The sequence below is a fragment of the Platalea leucorodia genome, assembly GCF_965183815.1.
Source record: "Platalea leucorodia genome assembly, chromosome: 6".
In the NCBI taxonomy this organism is placed as follows: Eukaryota; Metazoa; Chordata; class Aves; order Pelecaniformes; family Threskiornithidae; genus Platalea; species Platalea leucorodia.
Window position 1 is genome coordinate 26,936,839 of NC_138828.1, and position 25,963 is coordinate 26,962,801.

Genomic DNA, 25,963 nt, shown 5'->3' on the forward strand with positions numbered 1-25,963 from the left:
CAATAGGCGAATAACATTATAGAAACCCTAAGAACATGTATTTAAGCTACAGACCACAACATGCTCTGTACGGGCTATTACTTTAACATTTTACCAAGTCTAAATAATTTTGCCACGTATCTGTTTGAAACCATCACAGTAGTCGGTGGAAGCTAGATTGCTCAACAGAGTAGAAAATATGCTGATAAAGAGACTCGCACATACGCAGGAAGAAGAATGCTAACTTCTCACATTTCAGAGAAGGCTTTTTTCTTTCTTTGCAATGTCCCATTTGGTAAAGGAAAAAATTAGACCAGCAAAGGTTACCCACAACTACTAGTAGCCTGATGTACACAAAAATGTAGGAAGCGGGAGCCAAAGCAAGACCAGGTAAAAGTGAAACATCAGCTGCTCCTTCTGACTAACAACCAATTCTTGTTTGCCACACTGCGCGACTCGGCAGTCACAGGAGTCCTGCAACTCAGAACATTCTCCTGCACCTCCTCATGCTATATTCAGGCTAACGACATGGAAGCAAGTTTTTTACAAGTGTCAAGTTAAAGAAAACAATTTAAAATGCAATCCAGGCAAACAGTCAACAACCTAGCTCAACTCCTGCTGTGCACTAATGTTTTAAAAAACAACTTTGAGCAACTGGCTGCAAGTAGAACAACATACGTGCTAACAGAATGAACTTAGCAAGGTTCAGTGCCAAGTCCTAATGTTAATGGAAACTGATTTACATCTCCTTGCAACAGAATTCAACTGAATTTATCTCCATCTGTAACATACTCTTCTTCCTCCCTTTCAAAAACCAAACCCTACTGAACATAGATGCCAGCCAAGGACAAACAGCTGTGCTTGAAGCCCCATCTAGTGACAAATAGTGGAATTGTTGCTAACCTAAAGCAACATCCTAGATAGACCACCACGCTTAGCACAATTGATTTTGCTACTTAAAAAAAAAAAAATAAAATAAAACCCAAACATTTTGAGATGTAGTCCAACTACAAAATGTTCTCTGCAAACCATACTAGCCAGGAGGCAACATAACCATCCAGCCTAAAAAGTTACACACTTCACCAAATCCACCCTGTTCTGTTGACAGTCCAAGCCATAGAATTAGGAAAACACAAACAGGCATTCATGGTATGCTGACCTGCACTTGGACATCTGCCACTTTCCAGCCTGTGTCAGGAAAAGGTCTGCACACACACGGTACTTCTGCTTAAGAAAACATCCTGAAGGACGTTATTTCTCATCATTTACTCATGACCCAAAAGAAAATCCACTCAAAACCTTGCTGCTAAGTTGCAGTATAGCGCAGTGGGGGAAGACACATCGGTGCCTGATACAAGGGCGATGTATCACATCTCCTCTGAACCCACCAAACTAGAACCCCCTGCTGGAAAGCAGCAGGCTGCCTTGAGCTCCATCACAACATACACCCACGCTTTCCTCCCGGCGGTGAGCTCCATGGTGCATACATGGTCACTAACCGCTTAACAAAGTATCCTTCTGCTACCCAATTCTGCAGACAGGTAATGCAGAAGAAAATTTGCAGGGTATCTTCCTTCTGAACTCCCTGGCCTTTAACGCAACTGAAAAGTGGTCTTGTTCTGACTTTCAGCTGGAACCATTGAGCTGTTGGTCTTGGAGACCACCACGTCCATGCCCTGACCGCTGGGAGACATGCTTGGGCAAGGAGCAGAGGATCTTTGGTCTAATGCTAGCTCTGTACTGTTTTCCAAGTGGCAAATTTCCAGACCTCTGCAAGCCTGAGGGCTTGAAAGAATTACAAACTAAATGTTTTAGTGGGTGGGATCCCCTCAAGCAGTGGAGACAGCATGTGTGCCCGCCTGGTAGCTGGTAGAGATCCAACACAGAAGGGACAATATTTGAATCTTGCTGACCTTGAAGAGACCAACCCAAGCCCAAAATTTAGACAAGCTGCCAACATCCAATTATTATCAGCTGTAACTAAATGACTTTTTTTTCATTTTAGCTCTTAAACTGCTTACAAAAGTTGGGGCTGGGGAAAAAAGAAAAAAAAAAGGTAGGTCCTGTGCAGCCTGAACTTTGACAACGAAGTTCATATCAAGACAGAGGAAGAACTAAATGGCAATAGGTATGTTCCTCTGTTTCATCTTCTGAGAGTTAAGCACGACCTAGCCATGAATGCAAAGATGCCACATAGCTTCTACTAAGTATTTCCACTGCCAGTCTATATATGCATTAATCATAGGAACTACTCCTTGGAAGAGAATGATAAAAAAAAATTACCTCAAAGTCCCCAATCTAAAGGGTCTTTCACAGAGGCACGGTGGTGTCCAAGCCCTTTCACAAACACACGAAGTTAGCCAGCAGCTGAAAGCTTAAGGGAAGCACTAAAGCCAATTCATTGCTCCTACTTCAATGTATACTCTAGATTTAGCATAAAGATCACGGCCAAGACTGTTTACAAAGTCAATACTCAGTCCTCAAGTCCTTAAAGTTTACTATTCCAATTCAATTTTCCCTATCTCCTTCTCTTCTAGGATAGCGGTGACCACAGAGAGAGAGCACCCTACCAGAATAGCTGTAGTTTATCCTTATCTTCAGCCAGAAGGAACCTTGAAGAGCTTGGGAGACAAATGCTATGTATACCATCTGCTGTCTAGACTTGGCTTCTGGAGTATACAGTATAATTACAGTTTTCCCAAAGGTCCTCATTATTATCCAGGAACACAGCAAGCAAAACAAAAGGAGATATTAAAGTAATACATTTGGCAATGACCTATCGCTGTTACACAAAATAAAGCTATCCACAATGTTCAGAGCTAATCAAGCCATAGCTTCCATACAAAAGATACAACCGATAAGCTCCTACTTAAGAGCTCCCATTTTACAATTCGAGTTTGAGGCACTAATCATACATCTGCTAGACAAGGAAGAAACGCCTGTCATTAACATATTAGAAGAAGGCTGGACCCCAGCACACAAGCATTCCAGCAGCCCGTCTCCTAGACAACAATTACTGGAATGTGAACAGCACGGTCCTACATTTAAATAGAGATTATTCTAAGCAGTTTGTACCAGGCAGACATTAAGACTAGCAGATGTTAGCTGAGGGTGTCAAAATTTTTTTCAAATGCTAAGCATCTTTAGGGAGATTAGGCATACAAATACAATTTGGAACAACAATGTGCTTTAGCCACAAATTTTATACGTGTATCTTTCTGTCTTTGGATGATGCAAGAACAGTAACTGATGCAGAGTGGGGCCCTTCAGTATGTCACTTCAGTTTGATAGCAAACTACTGAGTTCTTTTGGTTTTGTTCTTAACTCTTCTCACGTTGATTTCAGCTGCTCTGTACTAATTTGTAATGTTAAGCTGGGCACACTCACTTTTTGTATGTAAAAAGAACTTCAAAACATACAAAAGCTTGAAAAGTGTTTCAGCAAACTTTTCTGCAAAGTTCTTCACCTGTCTTTTTTGAGTTGTGTGAAGAGAAGAACACTTTCTTCGTTCAGAAGATTACGTATGTTATATCCATTTCCTACAAATAAAAACAGAGAAAGTTTTCTTTAGAAACCACTAGCAATTTTTGAAGTCCTGTCCTGTCTTCAGCCAAGTGTATTTTTATTTCATATATTTTAACAGAAGGAATATTAACCCCTAATCGAGGATGCCACTCTTACAGGCATGTCATTGCATTTCAAAGAGATAACAAGGAATACAGCTAGTGTCATTTATTTTAACCTGTGGTAAGAATAAAGTGCATCTTTGCTGAGAAGATTTTTACTGAAAAGAACGTAACAGGCTTGAGCTCTCAGCTCTCAAAACCCAGAAGAAAACTTTAAGGTGACTGAATTTACTTTAATTTATTCCTACAGAAAATCTCAATAAAAACTGCACATGGAAACTTATCTGCAGATCTTCACTGGGGATTTGCATACTAACATGACCACAAATACAGAAACATCTAAAAGGCACTGAATGTCGCAACATCCTAATATTCATATACAGTCACACTTGATTAATTACAAAGAGATCACCTGCCACAAACATTGCATTGCCCATCCAGGCATACTGAGACAGGCCCTCAAGAAGCAGGGAAGAATGGAAATGAAGTATAGATCCTTATGGCCATATGGAACTTTCAGCAGTTTAGATAATCTGCTTTCCCAAAAAGCAAACTCCAAAATTGTCTCTGCAGACCCCTAAACTTTTAAGATTAAAGCAAACAAAAAAAAGCTCGAAAGCATCAAGCCTTAACTGAACAATGATTGTTCAATCGGGGCACCACGGTAAAAAGTTAACAGAAAAACAAGTGGTAGCTTGTCATTTTCTAACGTAGCCTCTTCGCAAGAAAGCTGTACAAAAGCTCTCTACAGCTTCACGAACAGCCTGCTTTACAACTACTACCAACTGTCCTGACTAGTGTCTTACCCACTGAAGGACAGCTTCCCATATGGAATTCATTCCACTTTTATCTCAGAAGGGCAAAATCAGAGGTGTCTAAATTCTCAACAACCCACATGAAGTTACAACCCATTCAACAAGATATTCTGCACCTTCTATATATCAAACACAAAGCGTAAAATATGGTGAACTGATCCAAATGGATTTTCATAATTTTATGTAGAAAAACCAGCAAACAGATGGCGACCAAAACAATTATATTAACTACCACTATATTAAGCTGTCTGTGAAGTTTCCGCAATGTTATAGCTAGGGACAGAACCAGAATACCAAGAGAAATTCACTCTTAGAACTTCGTAGTGTCATCAGAAACTTTTGAGGCCAACTCACATAACAAGCAGTGTTTGTATCACTGCATTCAAAGGTTAGGTCATCAACCCATGTCCAGTGTGGGGTCACATTCCTTTCTCCATAACCCTATACTCTCTGCTCAAACTTCTCTCTTCCCATCATTCAGCTCGGTTTTGCTTCCTAGCATGCTAGTTCAGTCTCATCCATCTCCAACAAATTGGTTTTAAACACATGTACTTACCTGCTGGAACATAGAAGAAGTCCCCTGTAGTCAGATAATATGACGTCTTATGTAAGGTAACAATAATTTTGCCACGGATAACATGGAAAGCCTTAATGAAAGCCAAAGGGTTTAAGATTAACGATGTTTCCTTTGCAAACATTTTAAAAAGTTATCCAAGAAAACGTACGCTTTGTTTTGCATACATGTTGTAACAAAGATCAAAAAACAAATAAGCTAGCAGAGGTGCAATCCTTTTCCCAACCTGCTGAAAAATAAGACGCACAACTTAAAGGGGGATGGGGGCCAATTTTATTTATTTGATACTTCTATCTTGCCTGCAAGATCCAGACAGTAAGCGTACATGGACATACAGCTTTAATGTGAAGCAAAGCAGGGCATCGTGCATGCAAAGTACCTCTAGCAAGTTTCTTTGGTTATAACTAATTTCACAACTGAAATGATTCATTAATGTTTTCTGTATCTATTTGCATTATAGTGGGGAAAAAAACTGAAAAACCTGTCAACTTCATATGCTACTTCCAACCATTCTAAGATTTTCTGTTTACATAGCCCATTTTATAAAAATAAGGAAAAAAGCATACTTACTATTGTATCCATGTGGACAAACTGGTGTCCCTTTTCTTTAAATGGTTTCAAAATCAATCTACCACTGGCAAAAGCAGATGTATTCAAATTTTTATATATTTCTACCGATTCATCTTTGAAGAAGCATGAGTGACTGCTTTCGGTGTTAACACATTCTACAAAAAAAGTCCAGGAGATTAACACTAATTAGTCTTGTTACTTGCTCAGTAACTACTTATGAAATCATATGCATTACATATTGTTTCAGTGCAACACCCCCAAGAGCTAGACTCAATATTTAACTGAAAAATCATGACACTTTTTGGGTCTCCCTCAGAAATTTCTCCAGAACAGCAATGAATATTTCAACAGCTCACCCTTTTATGATGCCCAATGTGGCACGAACAATTTTTTTTCTTATCAGTCTAAACACTTACTACGTAATTCAGAAAGGCCCTTGGTCACATCCCCTCAACTCACCTAGAAGTACTTCCTCATTTGTTACTGGGTCCAGTACAACGGTTGGCTTAGAAGTATCGGCGAGAGTGTGATCCAAATTTGCAGGTATCTCACTTCCTGAGGAGACAAAAAAACCAAAACAAAACCAGAAAAATAATCACTCTACATTTTAAAAAACTTAATTATTTAACCACAACTTTTCCACAACTTTAGATTTCACTGATAAGTACTTAAATTTGTTAAGTGACTAAACAGAGTGAATACACTTTCTTCAAATAACAGGAAACAATCCATAACAATTCTTTGAAAATGTAATTTTCATTGGAATTATTTCTGTGTGTAATAGATAAAGGGTCTCTAAATCCTAAAGAATTTTCCAGGGGAATGCTAACTATTTATCCTATGCTATTAATGACAGTATTTACTCAAAAGTATCTGCGTTTTAAGAGAAATGCTTTTCTAGCAACAGATGCTGAGAGGATATTAAAAGGATATAAAATACATGATGAAGTATGAAGAACAAGTTTTTTCCTTTTACCTACTGCTGATGGGCATCAGGAGACTTAGGATATAAAGTGTTCAAAAGAATAAGCACATGCTCAATTTTCCTTTTCTCAAGAAATACCATTACAGGAATCTCACTGTAAGTTGTAAATCAGAGAACTATTTCTATAATAAAAAGGATTTTTCCAGAGAAGGAAATAGCCTGAGATGATGACAACCTTACGCTTTTCAAATAGAAAAGAGACGCCGGAGAATGTTCATGACAGAATAAATATCCCAAAGCTCTCTTGCAGAACTCTCTTAAGCAGACAATTTAAGCTCCACAGTGCACTGGAAGTTTCTTTAAATGCAGTCAGAAAAAGGATGTTAAAGGCAAGCTATAGCACTCTAATAGGCACTCGTGGCTGCTTAAATACTCTTATGCCAAGACAGTCAGGGGTAGGAAGAAAGTCACTGTGTTTGAAATAGCTTTGTTCGAACATAACCATCTCTCTACAAAAAGAAGCAGCAACAGGTGCAACTCTACGGCTATAACCACAGAATTTTTATCATATCAATAAAATTTAGGAATTTGTCCTAGAAATTCTACTCAGCTGATGGTCCTTATATGCACCACTTAAAATTCAAGGATGCTAGCAAAAGATTATGTCTCAGGATGAATGTCTGTTAAAGGGGAAATCCATCACTTCTGGAAGAAGTTCAAATGCAGCTAAAGCAAGCAATAATTCTTGTAAGACACAGTATGAACGGGCACTAACAGCTCAGGTTTACATGGACTGCAAATGATTTATATTAAAACATAAACTGTACTTAGATCAAAGGCTGATCTAGACCAGGATCCTGTCTTCCATCAATGGCCAAAAGGAGGTACCCCTTCTGTCCCCAAAAATGCTATAATAGTGTAATGGCACTTCCATGGAATACTTTCCACCTCTAACACAGAGCTCACACACTTCATTTAGAGCTAGTAACAGTTACATCTTCTGTGAATTTATCTAGTTCTCACCTTGAACCTACATAAACATTTTTATCCACAGTATTCTGGGGCAGACAGCACATAGTAAGAAGAGCTGCCTTATTGTGTTTGAAAAACCCAGCTCTCACTGTCTTCCTTCCACACCTTCTAGTTCTTGTGTTTAAAATCAAACGAACCAACCCACTCAACAAAACAAACCACAATTTATTTCTGTTCCCCCTCTCCATGCCACTCGTGATTTTATACGTCTTTCTCACACCTCCGCAGTACTCTCTTCAGGGCTGAGGAGCCTTCACCATGTATTTGCTTCCGGTACAGAAGTCCTTCCATGTTTTTGACAAGCTTTCTCTGAACCTTCTCTATCTTTTTGAGGTAAGGAATAAAATTTACATGCAACGCCCTAGAAAATCAGAAATTTGTACCAACATTGACTGTTTTCTTCCTTATCTCTCTAATGATTATAAAAGTCCTGATTTGTTTTAGAACTGTGTCAGAACCATATGGTGTTTTCCATGTTTATTAGCGTTTGTCTTATTTGTTCTATAACTTCACATAGAAATGTTTCTGTCTCAAACAAAAGCTCTAGACAGTCCCCATAAAGAAAGGTTCTTTAGCATCAAAACATCTTCCACAGAGAGCACAGCAAAAATCATTTGGCTTTTGGACTCTATCTCCCTTTTCTGAGCACTACCTACATACTCATCATCTACTGGCCACAGAGGCTCTAGCAAAGTTTCCTGTTCGTTTAAACATAGATTTATTGGCCACTTTTAACCATTTTATGCACTGTTCTTAAAGCTCTCTCTTCACCTACCTTGTTATGTTCTTGTATTTAACCTACAATAGCTTAAAGCTCTATTGACACCATATGCTGCCTTTTCAGATATGATATTGCAGGTATCAGTAAAACGACCAGAAGTTTTTATACCTTAACTGTGCGTTATGAAACTAAACACATCAGCATCATTAATCAACAAGCTGAACAAGGACAGAAGTACAGTTTATTTTCTTCAACCCCTGCTTTAAAGGCCCCACAACACTTCTGGATATGTCCTGTGTCTCTTCCTTTCTAATGCTGAGAAGTTAGAAGTTTTTACAATGCAGTTATACAGCATTGCTATAGATACAATATAAACAGTTTTTTCCACATCAGATCACATTAACACATTTCATTATAAAATTATTTTCACCCAGAGACAGAATCAAGTTTTTACAGGAGAAAAATCTTACAGCAATAGAGTATTTGATTGCAGATTTTTTTTTAAAGTATCAAAAGAAAAAAAGCCTGTGTTCATACTTGTTTCATCTCTTTTCTGCTTGTGACCACCCTTCCTCCGTTTAATCTTCCTGTGAGGTTCTGTTTCTGGGCACACTATTCCACTAATCACAAGTCCTCCTGAAACAAAAGAAAGTTAAACACAGTTCACTAACTCATAATAATTTTACAAGAATGCAGACTTGCACAACCAACAAGCATTTCAGTTGAGAATATACTTCCTTGATGCTGAACTTTTCAGCTAGCTTTAGAAAGCCAGAACAAATGAAAAAGCTTTTCAACATCAAGTATTTTGGACTGAAATGCAACTTGAGACTTTCTGAAAAGAATCTGATCATATTTCAGTCAAAGAACATTTCAGAAAGCCATGACATGAGAGTCAATTTTTAAGACAAAGTATCAATTTTAGGGACACAAAGAAATATTATTTTCAAGCAGACTAATTAGGAAAGGACCAAATTAGGCTGAATTGTCAGAAAAAAATCCCCGTGAACTAGATATAATCTATCACTTAGGGAATTTAACACTGAGACTGGATAAAATATAGTATCTGCTCTGGAGAACAATCCCCACGCAAAGAGAAATGCTCCAATGAATGATCCAGCAGAATGTCTCTTGTTCCGGTATCATACAGAATCTTTGATGTAATAAACCTACTAATACAGAGAAGCCATTTTGTTCTTCCCTGAACAGTTAAGGCAAGGGTACTTAACACGCTGTACTGATACTATTTCTAGCTTACACAGGAGTATCAGGAGAGAAAAAGACTACACGGAAAGATGACTAAATAGCTGGAGACCAGGAATAATCTACTTTTTTATAAAATTACAAATAATAAGCACCTCAGAGCTTTCATGGCACAAGATCAACCCACAGATTTCTCTTTACTGCCCTGTCAGGGGAAGGCAAATAGGTATTTTGGAACTAATACCTGAAGGCCTCATCGTATAGTTTACGCGCTCGCCTCGCCAATATTCCAGAGGTCTTAGTCGTATCCTTTTTGTCCGACGAACATTAGGTGTGTTGGAAGGCATTACTAATTTAAAGGATGAAATCATTTACGTTAAGCATGAAAGGAAAATTCAAAAATAGAAAACATTAAGTATCCTTTCCTGTTGTTCCATAACAGGGGGTCAGCACCTCCCAGTTGATATTTATATCACATTGCTATCATGACAGGAAAAGGGAACAGAGTATTGCCAAAAGCCTTCTTTTGCATACATCAGTATTTCACTCCCCTTTTTCTTAAACAGTCACCATGCTGACTTTAGATTTCATTCTATAGATCTTAGTGAATCACTGAGATACGGACATTAGGGGCTCAAGCACAAGGAGCAGCAAACATGCTACAGCTGTGAAGACAAAGCTCTCTACGGAGACTAAGCAGCCTGCCTAAATCTGCGGGATTTCATTAGCCACAGTGAAAAGGCACTGCCTTGGTTAATGGCAAGAGGAGAGTAACAGAGACAGCATAAGCAGCCCCTCCTCTTCCAGATTCTTAAGTCCCATCTCCAAGGTCCAGAAGAGCAGCACTTTTGCCAACACAAGCCCCGCACATTTCCAAGACTTCTCAGATATTTATCTTCAGACTTACTTATTACATAGTCTCAACTTCCAATTTTGCTAAGCTGCCATATATCAATACCAGTAAGATCCAATATTTTAGTGTTTGTAAGAAAGAATAAAAGCCCCTTAAGAGTTGAGAGCAAATTAGTCAAGAATATTTAAAGGCTAAAAATAAAAATGGTAAATAAAAAACCCTGCTGAAAGTTTTTCAAGGTAGACAACTATAGTGGTGTGCATAAAATAATAATGAAGGGAATAAAAAACAATAAAAGCAGACTAGTATGGGACTACAATTGACTGCATGCCTATTGTTCCATCCCATCCGGGCTCAGACCACCACAGAAGGGAGGTTATTTGCACCCTCTGTTACACTGTGTAAAACTAATTCAAAATCTTATTGATCTTACTGAACTGCAAGCAGTGTCTTGACTCAATATTAAATGAAAAATGGAAATGTGACCGTTAAAGATAATTGTTGAATATAGTAATAAAAAAAAGGAACACTAGAAGTTTTTAAAAGTAACTTAAAAATTAGAGCAGCGTTATAGTACCCTGAAGAACTAAGAAGCCTTATCTGTAAATACTTATCAACATATGAACCCATTTCTAGGTGTTCTCCTGTGTCTCCTTCAGCAAAGTTTACAGCAAGTTGGAAATGCATTTCTATTTATGCACTTACATTAAGGTATTTTAAAATAATCTTACCTATTTTATGCCTTGGAATGTTGTCTGACAACAGATTTCTTACTTGACAATTAAAGTCTTCAGAATTATCTGAAAATATATTCAAAAAAACACCACTATAAGCATTTACTATTCCTGACTTTTATTCAATATACCCACTAGAAGCAACCAAAGGTAATACAAGCAGAACTCCCAGTGTTAGTGTTCCCACTAACATTTTTTTCTTTAAACATATATGAAACCCAATATAGATAAACAGTATATGTAATTAAACACTGTAAGCTTGAAAATTACATGAAAACTATACATTCAAGTAAATATTCCTCAGACTCATCCCTCTGATAAGCCGGCAGTGTGCCCAAGTGGCCAAGAAGGCCAATAGCATCCTGGCTAGTACCAGGAACAGTATGGCCAGAAGGACTAAGGAAGCGATCGTCCCCTTGTACTCAGCACTGGTGAGGCCACACCTCGAGTGCTGCGTTCAGTTTTGGGCCCCTCACTGCAAGAAGGACATTGAGGTGCTGGAGCGTGGCCAGAGGAGGGCAACGAAGCTGGTGAAGGGTCTGGAGCACAAGTCTTGTGAGGAGCAGCTGAGGGAGCTGGGGGTGTTTGGTCTGGAGAAGAGGAGGCTGAGGGGAGACCTTATTGCTCCCTACAGCTACCTGAAAGGAGGCTGTAGCCAGGTGGGGGTCGGTCTCTTCTCCCTAGTAACAAGTGATAGGACGAGAGGAAATGGCCTCAAGCTGCGCCAGGGGAGGTTTAGGTTGGATATTAGGAAAAATTTCTTCACTGAAAGGGTAGTCAGGCACTGGAAGAGGCTGCCCAGGGAAGTGGTTGGGTCCCCATCCCTGGAGGTATTTAAAAGATGGGTAGGTGTGGTCCTTAGGGGCATGGTTTAGTGGTGGACTTGGCAGTGCTAGGTTAACAGTTGGACTTGATGATCTTAAGGGTCTTTTCCAACCTAAACAATTCTATTCTACACATAATTTTACTGATGAAAGTGCAAGGTCATTCAGCTTTATACCACTCAAGCCCAACTTTAGAACAAACTTCTTACCAGAACACACACAAAACTAGGTCTCTGAAGAAAGCGTTGCATAAATTAAGAACATTCACAACTGGCCCTAAAACACTAACAAAAAGGCTTTCTATGCCCAAGGCTCATATTCATTATGACAATATGTGCAATTTGCATAGGGAAACTTAAAAGAAAACCAAAATATTTTTAGGTGAACAGGCCATGATTCTGTAAGGCTGGACAATTTGGTCTAGGGTGGCTTAAAGTGATCCTATATAGTATCATCACATGGCAACACACCGAAGTGGTACAAACTCAGTCTAAAAAATTTGTTCGAAGTATACTGGAAGGATAACTTTGTCCTGGTAGGCATGATGGCAAACCATGCAGTGCTTGTCCTCCCAAAGCAAACACAATGTAAAGCTGGCATACTGTATCACGTACATGGGCAGAAACGTGACCACAGCCAATACAATCTGCATTTTTTGTTCTTGGACAATCAGAATACAACAGAAATTACTGTACCATCAATTACAGCTTTTAAGAAGCTTATACATAAAATGCAAGAAAATACCAACTTTAAACATTACCTGAAGATGTATTATCCTGTTCACAAGACTTACTTCTGGAAGTAAACTTATCACAATGTTCTAGAACAGGCCCACTTCAAAGGGAAAAAAAAAAATACACCTGCTTGAATATGTTAAATGTCAAAGGAATATTACAGCACTACCAAAAATAGCAAATTTAAGTTTTTTTCAGATCATGTGTGGTGTTTTTTTTTTTCCTTTCTAAACATCTGTCTGTACCAATTAAACACTGAAGCAAACGACTGCTAGTTAGGAATCGCAGGTCTCAAATTCATCAATTGTTCCTCTATTCAGTCATCAGGCAGACAAACTAGCATTCACACATTCTCTCTAAACAGGTTTCCTAAAAATCCTGTGACTTCTTCTTCTTTTTTCTCCCTCTCAGAATAAACAGACCTTCTCCTCTCCTCTATAGCATCACCTCTCAAACAATTTTCCTAGACCATGATTATAGAAGTGATTTAAAGAAATGTTTTGCATGCTGTAAGGGAAGGACAGTAAAATAGTTTGTAATTGTCGTAAGTATTCTCTCATAAAATCTCCCCCATAAAATCACGATAATTAACATTAACGTAACTCCACCAGAGATTCTCTAGCAATCAAATCACTTATAACGGGGCTTCCCTTACAGCCTTAGCTTTAGTACCCCTAACCTTTCCTCCTTCCCCTATCTGTGGCTGTGCATCACTGCTTTTACCATGCCAATGAAGTTCAGCTATGATCTACCTAAACTGCAAAAGATGCATTGCAATGCCAGATTAGCAAACCTACACTACAAATTTGTCCAATTAAGCCTGCAGTAGGCTCGCTTACAATGAAAAAAATGAAATTTTCAGTAGAAGTACTACTTAAGAATTTAATAAATTCATAGACTGCCACTCCTGTTTGCTTTGTTATTAAGTTCCCATCCCATGAAGGAGAAGATATGTGCATATCTACGTGCGCAAACAAGAGTTTGGGTTGTAGATACGTTTCTATACCCTACTTAACAGCAACTTTATTAGTTCAGTGTTATTAGTTCTAGGAGCACTGGTATTTCTGTTCAAAAATCACACACTAATGTGGAAGCAAGCCTCAAAGGAAAAAAAAATTCCCAAAGGCAAGAAACTTACTATGACCCCTTATTCATGACAGTAAGAAGACTTCTATTCGTTTATTAACTGTATTAGCACCATATTTAAACACCTCAGGCATGAATCATGATCCCTTTTCTAGGTTCTTCACTAGTAGAACACAGAACGCAGTAGTAGTACCAAACAGCTGTTCTCAGTGAGGAAGAAACGGGATTAAATGCAAGTTTTACAGACAACTCAGGAAATTACCTTTCACGACTTGTAGCCTTCTCAGCTGCAAAGGAATCTCTAGAAGAGAAAAAAAATATTATTATTATTACGTTTACTGTTAAGTCAATTTTACTTACTGAAAAGAACCTGTAGATCAATAATTGTATGTACTGAACAGAACCATAAAAAAGACATTTTTTAAAAAAAATTTTAAAAAGCAATGCGAAGAACAATAATTAAAAACTCAATTAGACTGATTAAAGAAACTTCCTCTTTTGATTACCAATCATGAGTAAAGTTACTTCCACAAAAATAAATATAGCTGAAGAATTAAACACTGTATTTTCTCAATTTATAAACAAACTAACAAACTTAACAGTGAAGTTATTCTACAGGTGGTGAGGTTGTATGTGCATGTGTGTCTTGTCTTTGCCTTTTTTTTTTCGTTTTTAAACTGGATCTGCTACTCAAGTCCCAGAAGAACATTTTAAAAATTCCAGCGCAAGTTTCCTTATGCAGATGCAGACACTAGATTTGGCACCCACCTTTGAGACTAAGATGTTGATTACACCACTTGGTTTCTCTATTAGCTATTCAACCAGTCTGAAACTGTCACATAGTTCAAACGGGCCATTACTGCTTAAAAGTTAACAAGATGTGTTTAATTATCTACCAAGTTATACCACACCTGTAAAGCATTACATAAAAAGCTTACTGTAGTCCATGTTGCGTGTTACGTTTTCTTTTTCTTTTTATTTTCATATCTGATAACTTCTGGTTTTTTCTTGCCATGTCCTGTACAGAAGAGCTGTCAGAGTCCATTTGAGACTCAGCGTCCTCAGGGTTTGAGCAAACGCCTTTACTGGTTCTGTGACAAATCTTTTTGGCTATCTTCCCTGAAGACTTAGCTGACAACTGTTTCTTTTCAGAATTCTTCACACTGTCTATGAGATGCTGTAGTGCTTTTACAGGAGTTTTGTTATTTGCACCACCAAGTGACTCCAACGCACGCAATACGTTTTTAGGCTTGTCAGACTTAGCCAACTTCTGAATCATGGAAGTCTCTAAGTTCTGATGCAGGGGTGAAGTAAACACTTCTTTCAATTTTACAGGCTCTCTTTCAAGCTCTTCTTCACCAGGTTCACTGTCAGAATTCTCCTCTCTTTGTAACTGAGGCTTTTTATTACTACTTTTCTTGCCAGATTTTTTAAGCTTCTTCCTCGGACTTTCTGCCAGTCTCTTAGCTACTGTATCTTTTGGAAGTTTCTGCTTAGCAGTTTGTTTCTTGTGAACTAAATGCTGAGAAGCTTTTGAAGCTGACTGCAGATACTTGGAAGACTTGAGATTCTTTTTTGGAGACACAGTCCGCTCTTGCTGATGCCCAGCTGAGGGCATAGGCAAATCTTCACTTGGCATCACCCTTGTTTTACATTGTTCTGCATCAGATGCTTTTGTTTCCAATCCAGACTGTGACAACGTCAGTTCTTCAGCTTCTGGTTTCCTGGACGTCTCCTTTTTCTGATTTGGAGAGCCTTGCCTAAGCGCATCCTTTTTAGTCTTTCCTATCAATACACAAAACACTTAAGACATTAATATCTTTTTGCATTAAACCTGAAGATGTATGTTGACATCTGAACGCATAAAAATAAGCCAAAGAATAAAAAAAAAAAAGTATCACAAACCCAGATTTTTCCCAATGGTTAAAAGAAGGCTTTCTCTGAACTATACTGTATGAAAAATTCAAAACAGAATTTTTGGTGTACTTCCAGTATTCCCTAGCAGAAAAAAAAAGGGCAGAAATGTTACCTTCAATCTGCTTTCCAGTTTCCTGCTTCTGTGCTACAAAACCCTTCTCAAACAATTCCTAAAAACTGATCCCCTCCAGTTCAAAGCACGTATCTTAACCTCCCTTCTACAGAGGAGCAAAAGCTTGTGGGTACCTACCTTCTTTGTGTGCTCATAAGGCAACACTGCTACCTTAAATTTTCAGGAGGAAAAAAAGTGACAAAGGATGAGGAAAAGGCTGAGGTACTTAATTCCTTCTTAGCCTCAGTCTTTAACAGTCAGACCAGTTGTTCTCATGGTACCCAGCCCCCTGAGCTGCAAGACAGGGATGGAGAGCAGAATGAAACCCCCATAATCCAAGGGGAAATGGTTGGTGACCTGCTACGCCATGTAGGCACACACAGGTCTATGGGGCCAGATGGGATCCACCCAAGGGTACTGAGGGAGGTGGCAGAGGTGCTCACCAAGCCACTCTCCATCATCTATCAGCAGTCCTGGTCAACCGGGGAGGTCCAAGATGACTGGAAGTCAGCAAATGTGAGGCCCGTCTGCAAGAAGGGTCGGAAGGAGGATCCAGGGAACTACAGGCCTGTCAGCCTGACCTTGGTGCCAGGGAAGGTTATGGAGCAGATCATCCTGAGTGCCATCATGAGGCACGTACAGGACAACCAGGGGATCAGGCCCAGCCAGCATGGGTTTGTGAAAGGCAGGTCCTGCTTGACTCACCTGATCTCCTTCTATGACAAGGTGACCTGCTTAGTGGAGGAGGGGAAGGCTGTGGATGTTGTCTACCTGGACTTTAGTAAAGCCTTTGACACCATTTCCCACAGCATTCTCCTGGGGAAACTGGCTGCTCATGGCTTGGATAAGTGCACTCTTAACTGGGTAAAAAACTGGCTGAATGGACGAGCCCAGAGAGTGGTGGTGAATGGAGTCAAATCCAGCTGGCGGCCAGTCACAAGTGGTGTTCCCCAGGGCTCAGTGTTGGGGCCGGTTCTGTTTAATCTCTTTATCAATCAATCTTTATCAATCTCTTGATCTGGATGAGGGGATTGAGTGCACCCTCAGTAAGTTTGCAGATGACACCAAGTTGGACGGAAGCGTTGATCTGCTGGAGGGTAGGCAGGCCCTGCAGAGGGACCCGGACAGGCTGGATCGATGGGCCAGGGCCAGCTGTATGAGGTTCAACAAGGCTCAGTGCTGGGTCCTGCACTGGGGTCACAACAACCCCACGCAATGCTGCAGGCTTGGGGAGGAGTGGCTGGAGAGCTGCCTGGCAGAAAAGGACCTGGGGGTGTTGGCTGACAGCTGGCTGAACATGAGCCAGCAGTGTGCTCAGGTGGCCAAGAGGGCCAATGGCATCCTGGCTTGCATCAGAAATAGTGTGGCCAGCAGGACCAGGGAGGTGATCGTCCCCCTGTACTCGGCACTGGTGAGGCCGCACCTCGAGTACTGCGTTCAGTTTTGGGCCCCTCACTACAAGGAGGACACTGAGGTGCTGGAGCGTGTCCAGAGAAGGGCAACGAAGCTGGTGAAGGGTCTAGAGCACAAGTCTTATGAGGAGCAGCTGAGGGAGCTGGGGTTGTTTGGTCTGGAGAAGAGGAGGCTGAGGGGAGACCTGATTGCTCTCTACAACTACCTGAAAGGAGGTTGTAGCGAGGTGGGGGTCGGTCTCTTCTCCCAGGTAACAAGTGATAGGACAAGAGGAAATGGCCTCAAGTTGTGCCAGGGCAAGTTTAGGTTGGATATTAGGAAAAACTTATTCACCAAAAGGGTAGTCAGGCATTGGAAGAGGCTGCCCAGGGAAGTGGTTGAGTCCCCATCCCTGGAGATATTTAAAAGACATGTGGATGTGGTGCTTAGGGACATGGTTTAGTGGTGGACTTGGCAGTGATAGGTTAACGGTTGGACTTGATGATCTTAAAGGTCTCTTTCAAACTAAACGATTCTATGATTATTTTTTTTCTATGACACTCTGTCTCACTGCCTTATATACACCCAAACCTAACTATGCAACTGAAACATCAATTACAAATCCATTAATGTCTCCCATCTACTTTATCCTTATTTCCCAATAAACCACCACCAAAAAAAAAAATCCAGGAATATGACCTAGAAGGAGAAGTTTGAAGAGCTGTTAAATAACTTACCCACAGGAGTACTGTTTTGCCTTTGAGATTTAAGGACCTTTCCTTCGCTGTTAGAGACTGGATCTGATTCTGATGTTCCTTTGAAGCCAGGTACTCTGACATCCAAATAATCCGTTTTCTGTTTAGTAAGTGCTTCAACCTGTACTTTTCTCTTCTTGCCTTTCTTACTCTCTGTCTTCTCCTTTTCAGAGGGCTGAGATTTAGGAGTTGCAGAGCCATCTTTTTTTAATTTTTTGTTCTTACGGGGTATTGAAAACCAAGAATTAAAAGATACACCATCTGATTCATCAATTAAAAATTCGCATTCATTTTCTATTTCTATATCTTGATCTTTCGCAGGAGGAGGCGATGGCGGGGATATTGAGGCTGAATACCTAAAGAAATGAGGGACAAAGTATTCACATCATTTTGGGGAAAAAAATTTACTTTCAATCTTGTAAATCTAGTAGTGACTCTGGAACACCTAAACACGCTACAGGACGTTCCTCAGAAGAATTATTATGAAGTTCATCATTCATTGCCCTTTAGCTTCCAAAAAGAGCACAAGGCGTGCTTTTTTTTTTTGCTTTGGCCTCATATTCACACCTCGTTATTTCTCAGATGCTGGAGAGTCAACTTCCTACCTAACTGGTGAGATCCATATTAGCTCTGAAGAAGACTGCTTGATCACTGCTAACTTCAGAATCATATAAGGTTTTCCTGAATCCTCCAACCTACCTATCAAAACATCTCAGGCTCAATCTGAAATGCTATTCAACAGCTACATACTATTCTACTGGCAGACAAAAGCAACAGCACTGTTAAATCCTAACAGCACAAAACTTTGAAAGAACTATTCAAACCCTTTCTCAAGGGGCATTTTTCAGTAATGTTGAACTATCCCAAAACATTCTCCCAGACCATGTTTATAGATACAAGGATGTTGCTCCAGTACTCAGGACTGGGTTACTTCACTAGCAAATTACGTTCCATATTAAGCCTCAAAACAAACCTTTTTCCAAGTGTTCCTGTTGCTACAGCTGCTAAGACAACCGAAGAGAAAGACTTCTCTTTCCGTACAGAAGACGTAGCTATACGTTCTGTTCCTTGCACGAGAACAACCTGCTCATCTTTCCCAGTCTGAGGTCCTTCCAAATTTTCAGCTTCCACGTGGCTCTTTGCTGCAGCAGGAGTATTTTGGTCATCAAAATGTAATCTGTGTATGAGAAACAGCTTTCAAATATGATGCTATAAATCCTAAGTGCACATTAAAGTATCATGTGGATGGACAGATGCTCTCATTTTCTCCTGCTGACAGTGTCTCACTTCTTATGAATGAGCTTCCATTTGGTAACTTGCTGGAGCACAGGTTAGCAGTACTACTTCCCAGCATAGTAGCAAGTGTCCAAAATCATTGAGGCAACATGGGGTCAGCTTGTGACTCTTGATCAAAGTGAGGGCTGCTCAGCAAGACAAATTCCTAATTTTAGCAGAATGTGATTCAGAAATTGTCAGGTTTCCTGGACCTGAGGTACACTCTCTTCCCGATTGCACTCCATCAATGGGAGTCAATGTGATCGGTGTCATCTGTCTCCATGATCTACCCCAGAGATTCAGTCCTCCAGGAAAGCAGAACTGTGGCTGGGACCACTGGCCCCTATTGCAGCTGGGCTTCAGACTTTCCAAAGAGGAGATAATGATCACAACCGAAGTTGTTCTACTTTGTATAAAACATTTGTATATTCAAAGTGAGAGGAACAATGACTGCTCATCTCTGCTTTAACAATTTTTTTGTTAACTTTTAAGGTCAACACTGTCAATAGGATTCACTGGAGAAGTCTAGACTATCTGAGAAGCTGATAATTTGGGGCACTTTCCTGCCAAAAAGGAGTTCAAATCTATTCTGACAGGCTTCCAGCACTTGGGTACTGCACCTCTAGGAATTAACTCTTATCACCAGAATATTTAATAAAAAACAATTCTGCCCTTTCTAAACCCAGATATGGAAATTTTCTAAAAAGCTTGGAATTACTTTTCACAAGTTCACAATCCAAACTTACAAATGATTGAAACCACTGCGTTAATTTACCCTGGGGAGGCAGGGAACAGACACATGACACGACCACCATGTTCAGCTCTACTTACATATGTACAGGAGAACTCTTCACTTCCTCCACAAGAAGAGGTGATCCAAGAGACTCATGATCATCCTCAGGGTCCAAAGATATGGAAGGACTTTTACATAGTGCTTCAAAATCTTTTAATATATTATTTGTTTCTCTTTTAGACACAGGAGACTTTGGGTTTTCAGAATCAGCTATGTAATCATGTATTGCAGGCTTCAGGGGTGATTCATGTGAACATCCTGCCATACATATATATAGAATAGCTTTAATTCTTCTACTCAAAACCTTACAAAATCCCAAGAAATAGTTACCCAAAAAAACTTAATTCAATAGTAGTGCTACCAACCTCTGCTGCTGACTGTTTTTAGTGCTGATGCAGGTAAGGACTCTGGAGAATTACAGGCTCTTTTCACAGAGTTAGTTAACCCTGCCTTTGGCTGTCATAGTCAATAATGAGACAAAGTAAAACATCTGATAAAGCAACAGTATTTTGACAGGAATACAAATTTCTAGAGGACACAATATAACCTCCTTCCCTTAATTCTTACTCATTTGAGGCACAGTTCTATTTTAACTAAACACTTCAATTTTCTATCACATAAGACTTTCTAAAACTAAATGTAAATTTCAAACAACAGGTTAAACAATGTGTACAGTAAAAATCAATTTGCAGCTTTGAACAGACATCCTGCTAGTCCACAGGCAAGCTATTTACTCTTTTCATTAGAATGAATTAAGTTAAGCAATTTAATTCACCATTAATAAGTCAGGCTGTGGTTTCGCAAGAATTACTTTGAGATTATACAGTATTCTAACATCAGACTAAAGTAAACAAACACCATTATAAAGGATGCCTGTTCTCAACACCGCCATTAATAGAATATCCTATTTTTACAAAAACCTGCTAGAATCAAAATATTAAAGCTAAATATACAAACTAGATTATTGCCATCATTCTCTCAGACAGCACATTAACAAGTCCTTCAACTTGTTTCCACTCTTCAGCGAAGTTCCAGATATACAGAGTTATTGTACAGATAACTGTTTATCAGGAGTTGACAAGCTGCTTTTATGCAAGAATCGTCTTTCAATTTTATTATCCATCAAATAGCTAAGAACTGTGTCCATCTATCTGGCAAAGTGACTGAAACCAGCGCCAATGGAGTCCAAGACAGCCATACCCACCACCAGTTATAAGGCAGCGTGCTTCAACCTGAGACCATGAGGGATTTAACTATCCTGGACAAAAAGCTGAAAAAGCTTTTGACAGCAAAAACCCAAGAAAATAAGCTATTAAATAAATCTAGTTATAGAACATTTACTATTAGAGCACAACAAACTAAGAAAAAAACATTACCAACAACTATTACAGAAGGTTAAATTATAGCCTATGTACTAATACAAGCAACATAGAGCTTATTCATTCAACACTCTACAGAACTAAATCCTACAGAACTAAACTTGTACCCAAGTGAAACTGTACCCCATGCTACGTTGTGACATTGCCATAACTAACTTACCCTTTGGCTCTGTATTGAAGTCCTCTTCTCATTTCTGACAATAGGAGTTGAGCAACGGGTTGCACTTGGAGAACTTATTGTAAGATCCCCGCCACAATCTATAAAGAAAAAAAATATAAATAAGGGATTCTTGGAATTGTCCATGTTTCACTTCTTTTAACAAGTTGCTAAGGCTTATTAAGGTCACGTAAATCCAAACAAGAAAGAAACCAGCTATTCAGGAAGAAGATCACCATTATAAGACTGCTAAGACAGTTTTGAGCAGCGGGGAAGGGGATGCTTTTAAAGACTGTGAGAAAGACTTTATTTTTATCCATTTTATCTGTATTTTTTATCTCTTTTTATTTACCACTAAATATAATACAAGGAAGAAACTATTTTTTTTCTTTAACCTGCAAATTAAGCAAAACACCAAATAAAAGCTTACTTTCGAAACAATCCTGTATGAGTTTCAGAACGTTTTGACCTGGCTGTACATCAATCTTATTTCTAGAAAGAAGAGGGAAAAAAAATATTTTCAATCAAAAATAGTAAATGTTCCTATTCCAGCAAAATAAAAGTAGTAAAGTTCTTTCTACTTAATAGTTTAGATTATTATTTCCACTACTCCCAACTTTAATACATTTTACCTACCATTTCCATGCACAGACACCTGCAAAGAAACTTGTCTAAAAAAGGATTCCAGGAGGAAAAGCCCCACTGTCACAGATTATGATGAGAATAAAGAAATCTCTCTACATAAAAGAAAAGATACAGCTACTGCAACAGCCCTCAGGTAAAAGAGCGCTCGGATGAATAGAGATTCTCACTTGAAAGAAATAACTTTTTTAAAAATCAGTCCTCAAGTAATGTTGTCTGCACAGTGATCCAGTCTCAGCAGACCCAGAAATGCAATGTGTAGGCTGCACATCTATCCCTTCATACAAGCAGTCACCCTCTGCTTCTCTTTCTACTACTTATCCACAGTTATTCTGTGCTTCTACAACAGTTTCAGCAGCCAGAACTGGCTTGAGGTATCAAATCCGTAAGCAAGTAAACAGCTCAGCAGCTTGGATTACGATTTCAAACCTCCCCGGGACAAATGAAAATGGCAGAAGCGATCCACCAGCCGGACCGTGTTGATCACAACCAAAATAACAAGAGAAAAGCCATGGAGTATTTCTCCCATAATGATTATTATATACCTTTAAAAACAGGTAATTTGGTAGATTTGGTAAGCTCATGAAATGCATGTCTAAAAATGGATTCCAGTAATAAAAAGCTCACAGACTTCTGACATGCCTTTAAAGAAAGCTACAGCACTGCAAATAGTCAAACTCCTCTAACATTTACCAGCAAGGGCCAAATAAGCTAGAACTCTGCATGGGCTTCATTTCTCCACCTCTTGAAAGGCAAAATGCTTGCACAGACTACTGCTTCCATGTTCAGGCAGCCTAGTTAGGGGTAGCTTAGGTACAGCTACACCACAGCCTGCTGCCTCAGCAGAGGAATACAAAGGAAATCCTTGGTGCATTGTCCCCCAGCACAATTTGCTCCTCCCATCATTAAGAAATACAAGAAGTTTGGGAAACATCATATGATCAGTTTAATAAGATACACCCAATAGTTTTGACATTAAGCTCTCAGACAAAAATCAACAAAAGTTTTACAAACAATTGTATCTAAGAATAAAATTTTAAACGTAAATTACCCTCCTCCATGGCAGAATCTTGCTCTGTAGTCTTTCTTAAAATGATTCTGTGAAGAAATAAGAATCAAGTTTTAGTAAGCATGGTGACACTCAACAGAAAAACAAATAAGCGACCAACCTCCTGTTTCTCATGTAAGCAAGTCTCGAGGATTCTCAATCCGTTTGAAACTAGTGGGAGTTACTGCAGCCCTGTTTTTCTTAGAACGCTGAAGTAGCTACGACCCCTGTAACAACTGCCAGAAATTCAGCTTTCCTCAAGAACCATCAAGCAGCTGTTGCATTTAAAGTCAGAGAGACTTACAGGAGACTTACATGACAGAAATCTCAGAGAATCGAAGGATTTGGTTAACATTTCTGTGATGACTACAGAAATAATCTTTTAAGTAAGGAAAAGGAATGAACTACCACAGAGCAAACTAGGACATAACCTTACAACACATCTGCTGCTCTGTGAGAACTGCTCACATGGAGATTCTTACCCTGTGTTTATCACAGGCAAGACCACGCTGACAGGCTGTGAGGGCACATCAGCTGTTCCGTGGTAAAACTAAAGTCTCGATTAACTCCCAGCACTTCTTCATATACTTGAACCCCGAGTATAATCAAAGTCATTCGAATAGCAGACATGACCCCAGTCACCTATTACCACAACTAGAGCAGTAATAATTCAAATGACTGTATATTATCAGTGTTACTTTCTATGCCAACAAAGGAAATAAAGCCTGCTGAGCTGGGAACAGGCAAAGACTGTAGAGGATAAAAACACGAAAGAAGGGCAAGTCAAGAAAAATTAGAGAGCTAAACAGAGTGCAGTTTTTCACCAGCGTGACAAGAAAATGTCTCAAAAAAAATCTAAATGTTTAGCTGAAAAACAATTATGACCTCTTCTTCATTTGTGTAAACTGGAACAGTGGGTATGTGCGGTATGGAGATTATCTAGTCCTGATGCAACAGAATTCAGCACATTTTTCCTAAATTTGCCATACTGACATTATTTTGCACTTCTTTGTGATTCCTCTTTGGATATTACTTCTGGTAATAAAAATAACCAAAACCACATAAGGATTTATTCCACTGCAAATTTTCAATATCAGCTTAAAATGTCACAAAGAAACTCTAAGTCGCACGGGAAAACAACTGACCAAAAGCCATCACTTCAGAAACAGTGCAGAAGCATATGCCACAGCAAATCAGTCACTCAGGCTTAAACTTCTTCCCCTTGCAGCGGAGGGCAGTATAACCAACTGGCAAGCAACTTTTCATATAGGAAAAGGAAAAATTCCTGTAACGGATCTAAAAGAGGTTTTAACTATTCATTGTTATGTTCATACCCCGCTACTCATAAAGAGCTTTTAAGACTTCAGCTCCCCGTGTACCTCTGACAGAGGACGGTCGGAGGAAGATGAGTTCATCTCTAGCATACCTAGACAAGAGTCACTGGCTCTTCACACGCTAACCCGTGAACGGCAGACCTCCCGGAGGAGCCACTGGCGCAGCCGCAGGCAGCCCAAGAGAAAAGGGGCTCCCCACAGACAAGCCCTCAGAGCAGAAGTGTTTGTGCCAGCAACCGAGGCCAAGCGGGAGGGCAGAGCACTAACACCAGCCCCGCTTTTCTCAAGGGGAAGCGGGGAACCCCCAGAGCCTCACGGCGCCACCCGGGGCGGAAGGACGGCCCCGCGGGCCCGCCCGCCCCTCAGGAGCGCAGTGAGGAGAGGGCCGCGCCCCGCCTGTTTCGGAAGAGAACGGCCGCTGCCCCCAGCACGCCCCTAGCACAACCCCCGCTCCTGCCGCCGCTCCCCCCGCGCCCTCTCACCAAGGCCTCCGCCATCCCGGGCCGCCGCGGCGAGGACGAAGAGACCCCGGCCGCGGGACCCGGCCGAGCCGGCGCCGGCGCCCCCGCTCCCCCGCCGGCCGCTTTCAAACCTCGGGCGCCTTCCCGCTGCGCGCGCGCACCGCCGACAAGCAGCGCGCCGGCCACGCCCCCTCCCCCCCGCCCCATTGGTTGCTTTGCGCGCGCGCCCCCCCGCGGGCCGTTGTCGCGCCTGCGCAGGAGCCAGCGGCGGCTCCCCCGGCCTCCTGAGCGCCTCAGGGCGGCTTCCCTTCCCTCCGGGGCGGCGGCGGGACCTGCTGTTTTTCCCTGGTGGGAAACCGCAGTTCAAATCCTCGGGTTTCTAAACGCTACAAAACATCTACAGCCACCACAGGGGGTTGCAGTTTTTCCTTTAAAACATTAGTGAAGAACTCAACAATGAGCGAAAACAACTGCTTGAAAACGTAACGCCACAATATCCACAATATCTTACAGTATCTGCAAAAGACGGCCCAAAAATATAATTTTGGATGATGTTTTTTATCACACAGTGGCAAGCAGTGGACTAAGTGCTGGCTTGTTATCATCAGCCTTGCCAAGCAAAGGTGCAGGTACCCATGTTCATTAGCTTTTCTGCAACATTCAACAGCAAAGTCGAATTCTGCCATTTAAACATCATCAAACATGTACAAAAATCTGCAATTTGGCCAAAATCTGAGAACCTGTACCTGTCCCCAGCCATGTTTAGAATCTGGAGAATTTACTTGCACACCTAGGGCTGAACCCCTACTCTGCCAGAGTTGGTTGGTGGCTATCTGATCGACCGCAGACCACCTTACCAGCTAATTACGTACTCATCTTACGCCTACACACAGCTGAGAAACAGAAAAAGCCATGAACATGTTCAACAAAGAATAAGCCTTTTTTTCTTTTTTCTTTTTTTTTTTACGCTTGCTTTGCATTTAGTAGCAACCAGCATCAACACACCAAGTCTCATCATCTCT

The 25,963-nt window shown here is 40.3% G+C and overlaps 1 protein-coding gene across 1 annotated transcript; it reads right to left on the reverse strand.

The window, feature by feature from the left end:
• Nucleotides 1-3,356: 3,356 nt before the first annotated feature.
• On the reverse strand, nt 3,357-25,039 carry CENPC (centromere protein C). The gene is made up of 18 exons (XM_082316388.1): nt 24,963-25,039; nt 23,150-23,196; nt 21,887-21,948; nt 21,460-21,557; nt 20,286-20,376; nt 19,959-20,178; nt 18,826-19,029; nt 17,835-18,208; nt 14,615-15,461; nt 13,939-13,977; nt 12,617-12,690; nt 11,030-11,098; nt 9,690-9,794; nt 8,780-8,878; nt 6,024-6,119; nt 5,565-5,719; nt 4,977-5,067; nt 3,357-3,518 (listed from the first exon to the last, which is right to left on the reverse strand). The coding sequence occupies exons 1-18, from the start codon at nt 24,975-24,977 to the stop codon at nt 3,442-3,444; spliced, it is 2,763 nt and encodes a 920-aa protein (XP_082172514.1). The 5' UTR covers nt 24,978-25,039; the 3' UTR covers nt 3,357-3,441.
• Nucleotides 25,040-25,963: the final 924 nt, after the last annotated feature.

Bases quoted from the DNA above. Each gene is read 5' to 3' on its own strand.
- CENPC (XM_082316388.1), bottom strand. The intron at 18,209-18,825 runs GTTTGTTTTGAG...TCATTTCTTTAG, and splicing joins ACAGGAACACTTGGAAAAAG to GTATTCAGCCTCAATATCCC. The intron at 9,795-11,029 runs GTAAGATTATTT...CCTTTAAATTAG, and splicing joins CATTCCAAGGCATAAAATAG to TAATGCCTTCCAACACACCT.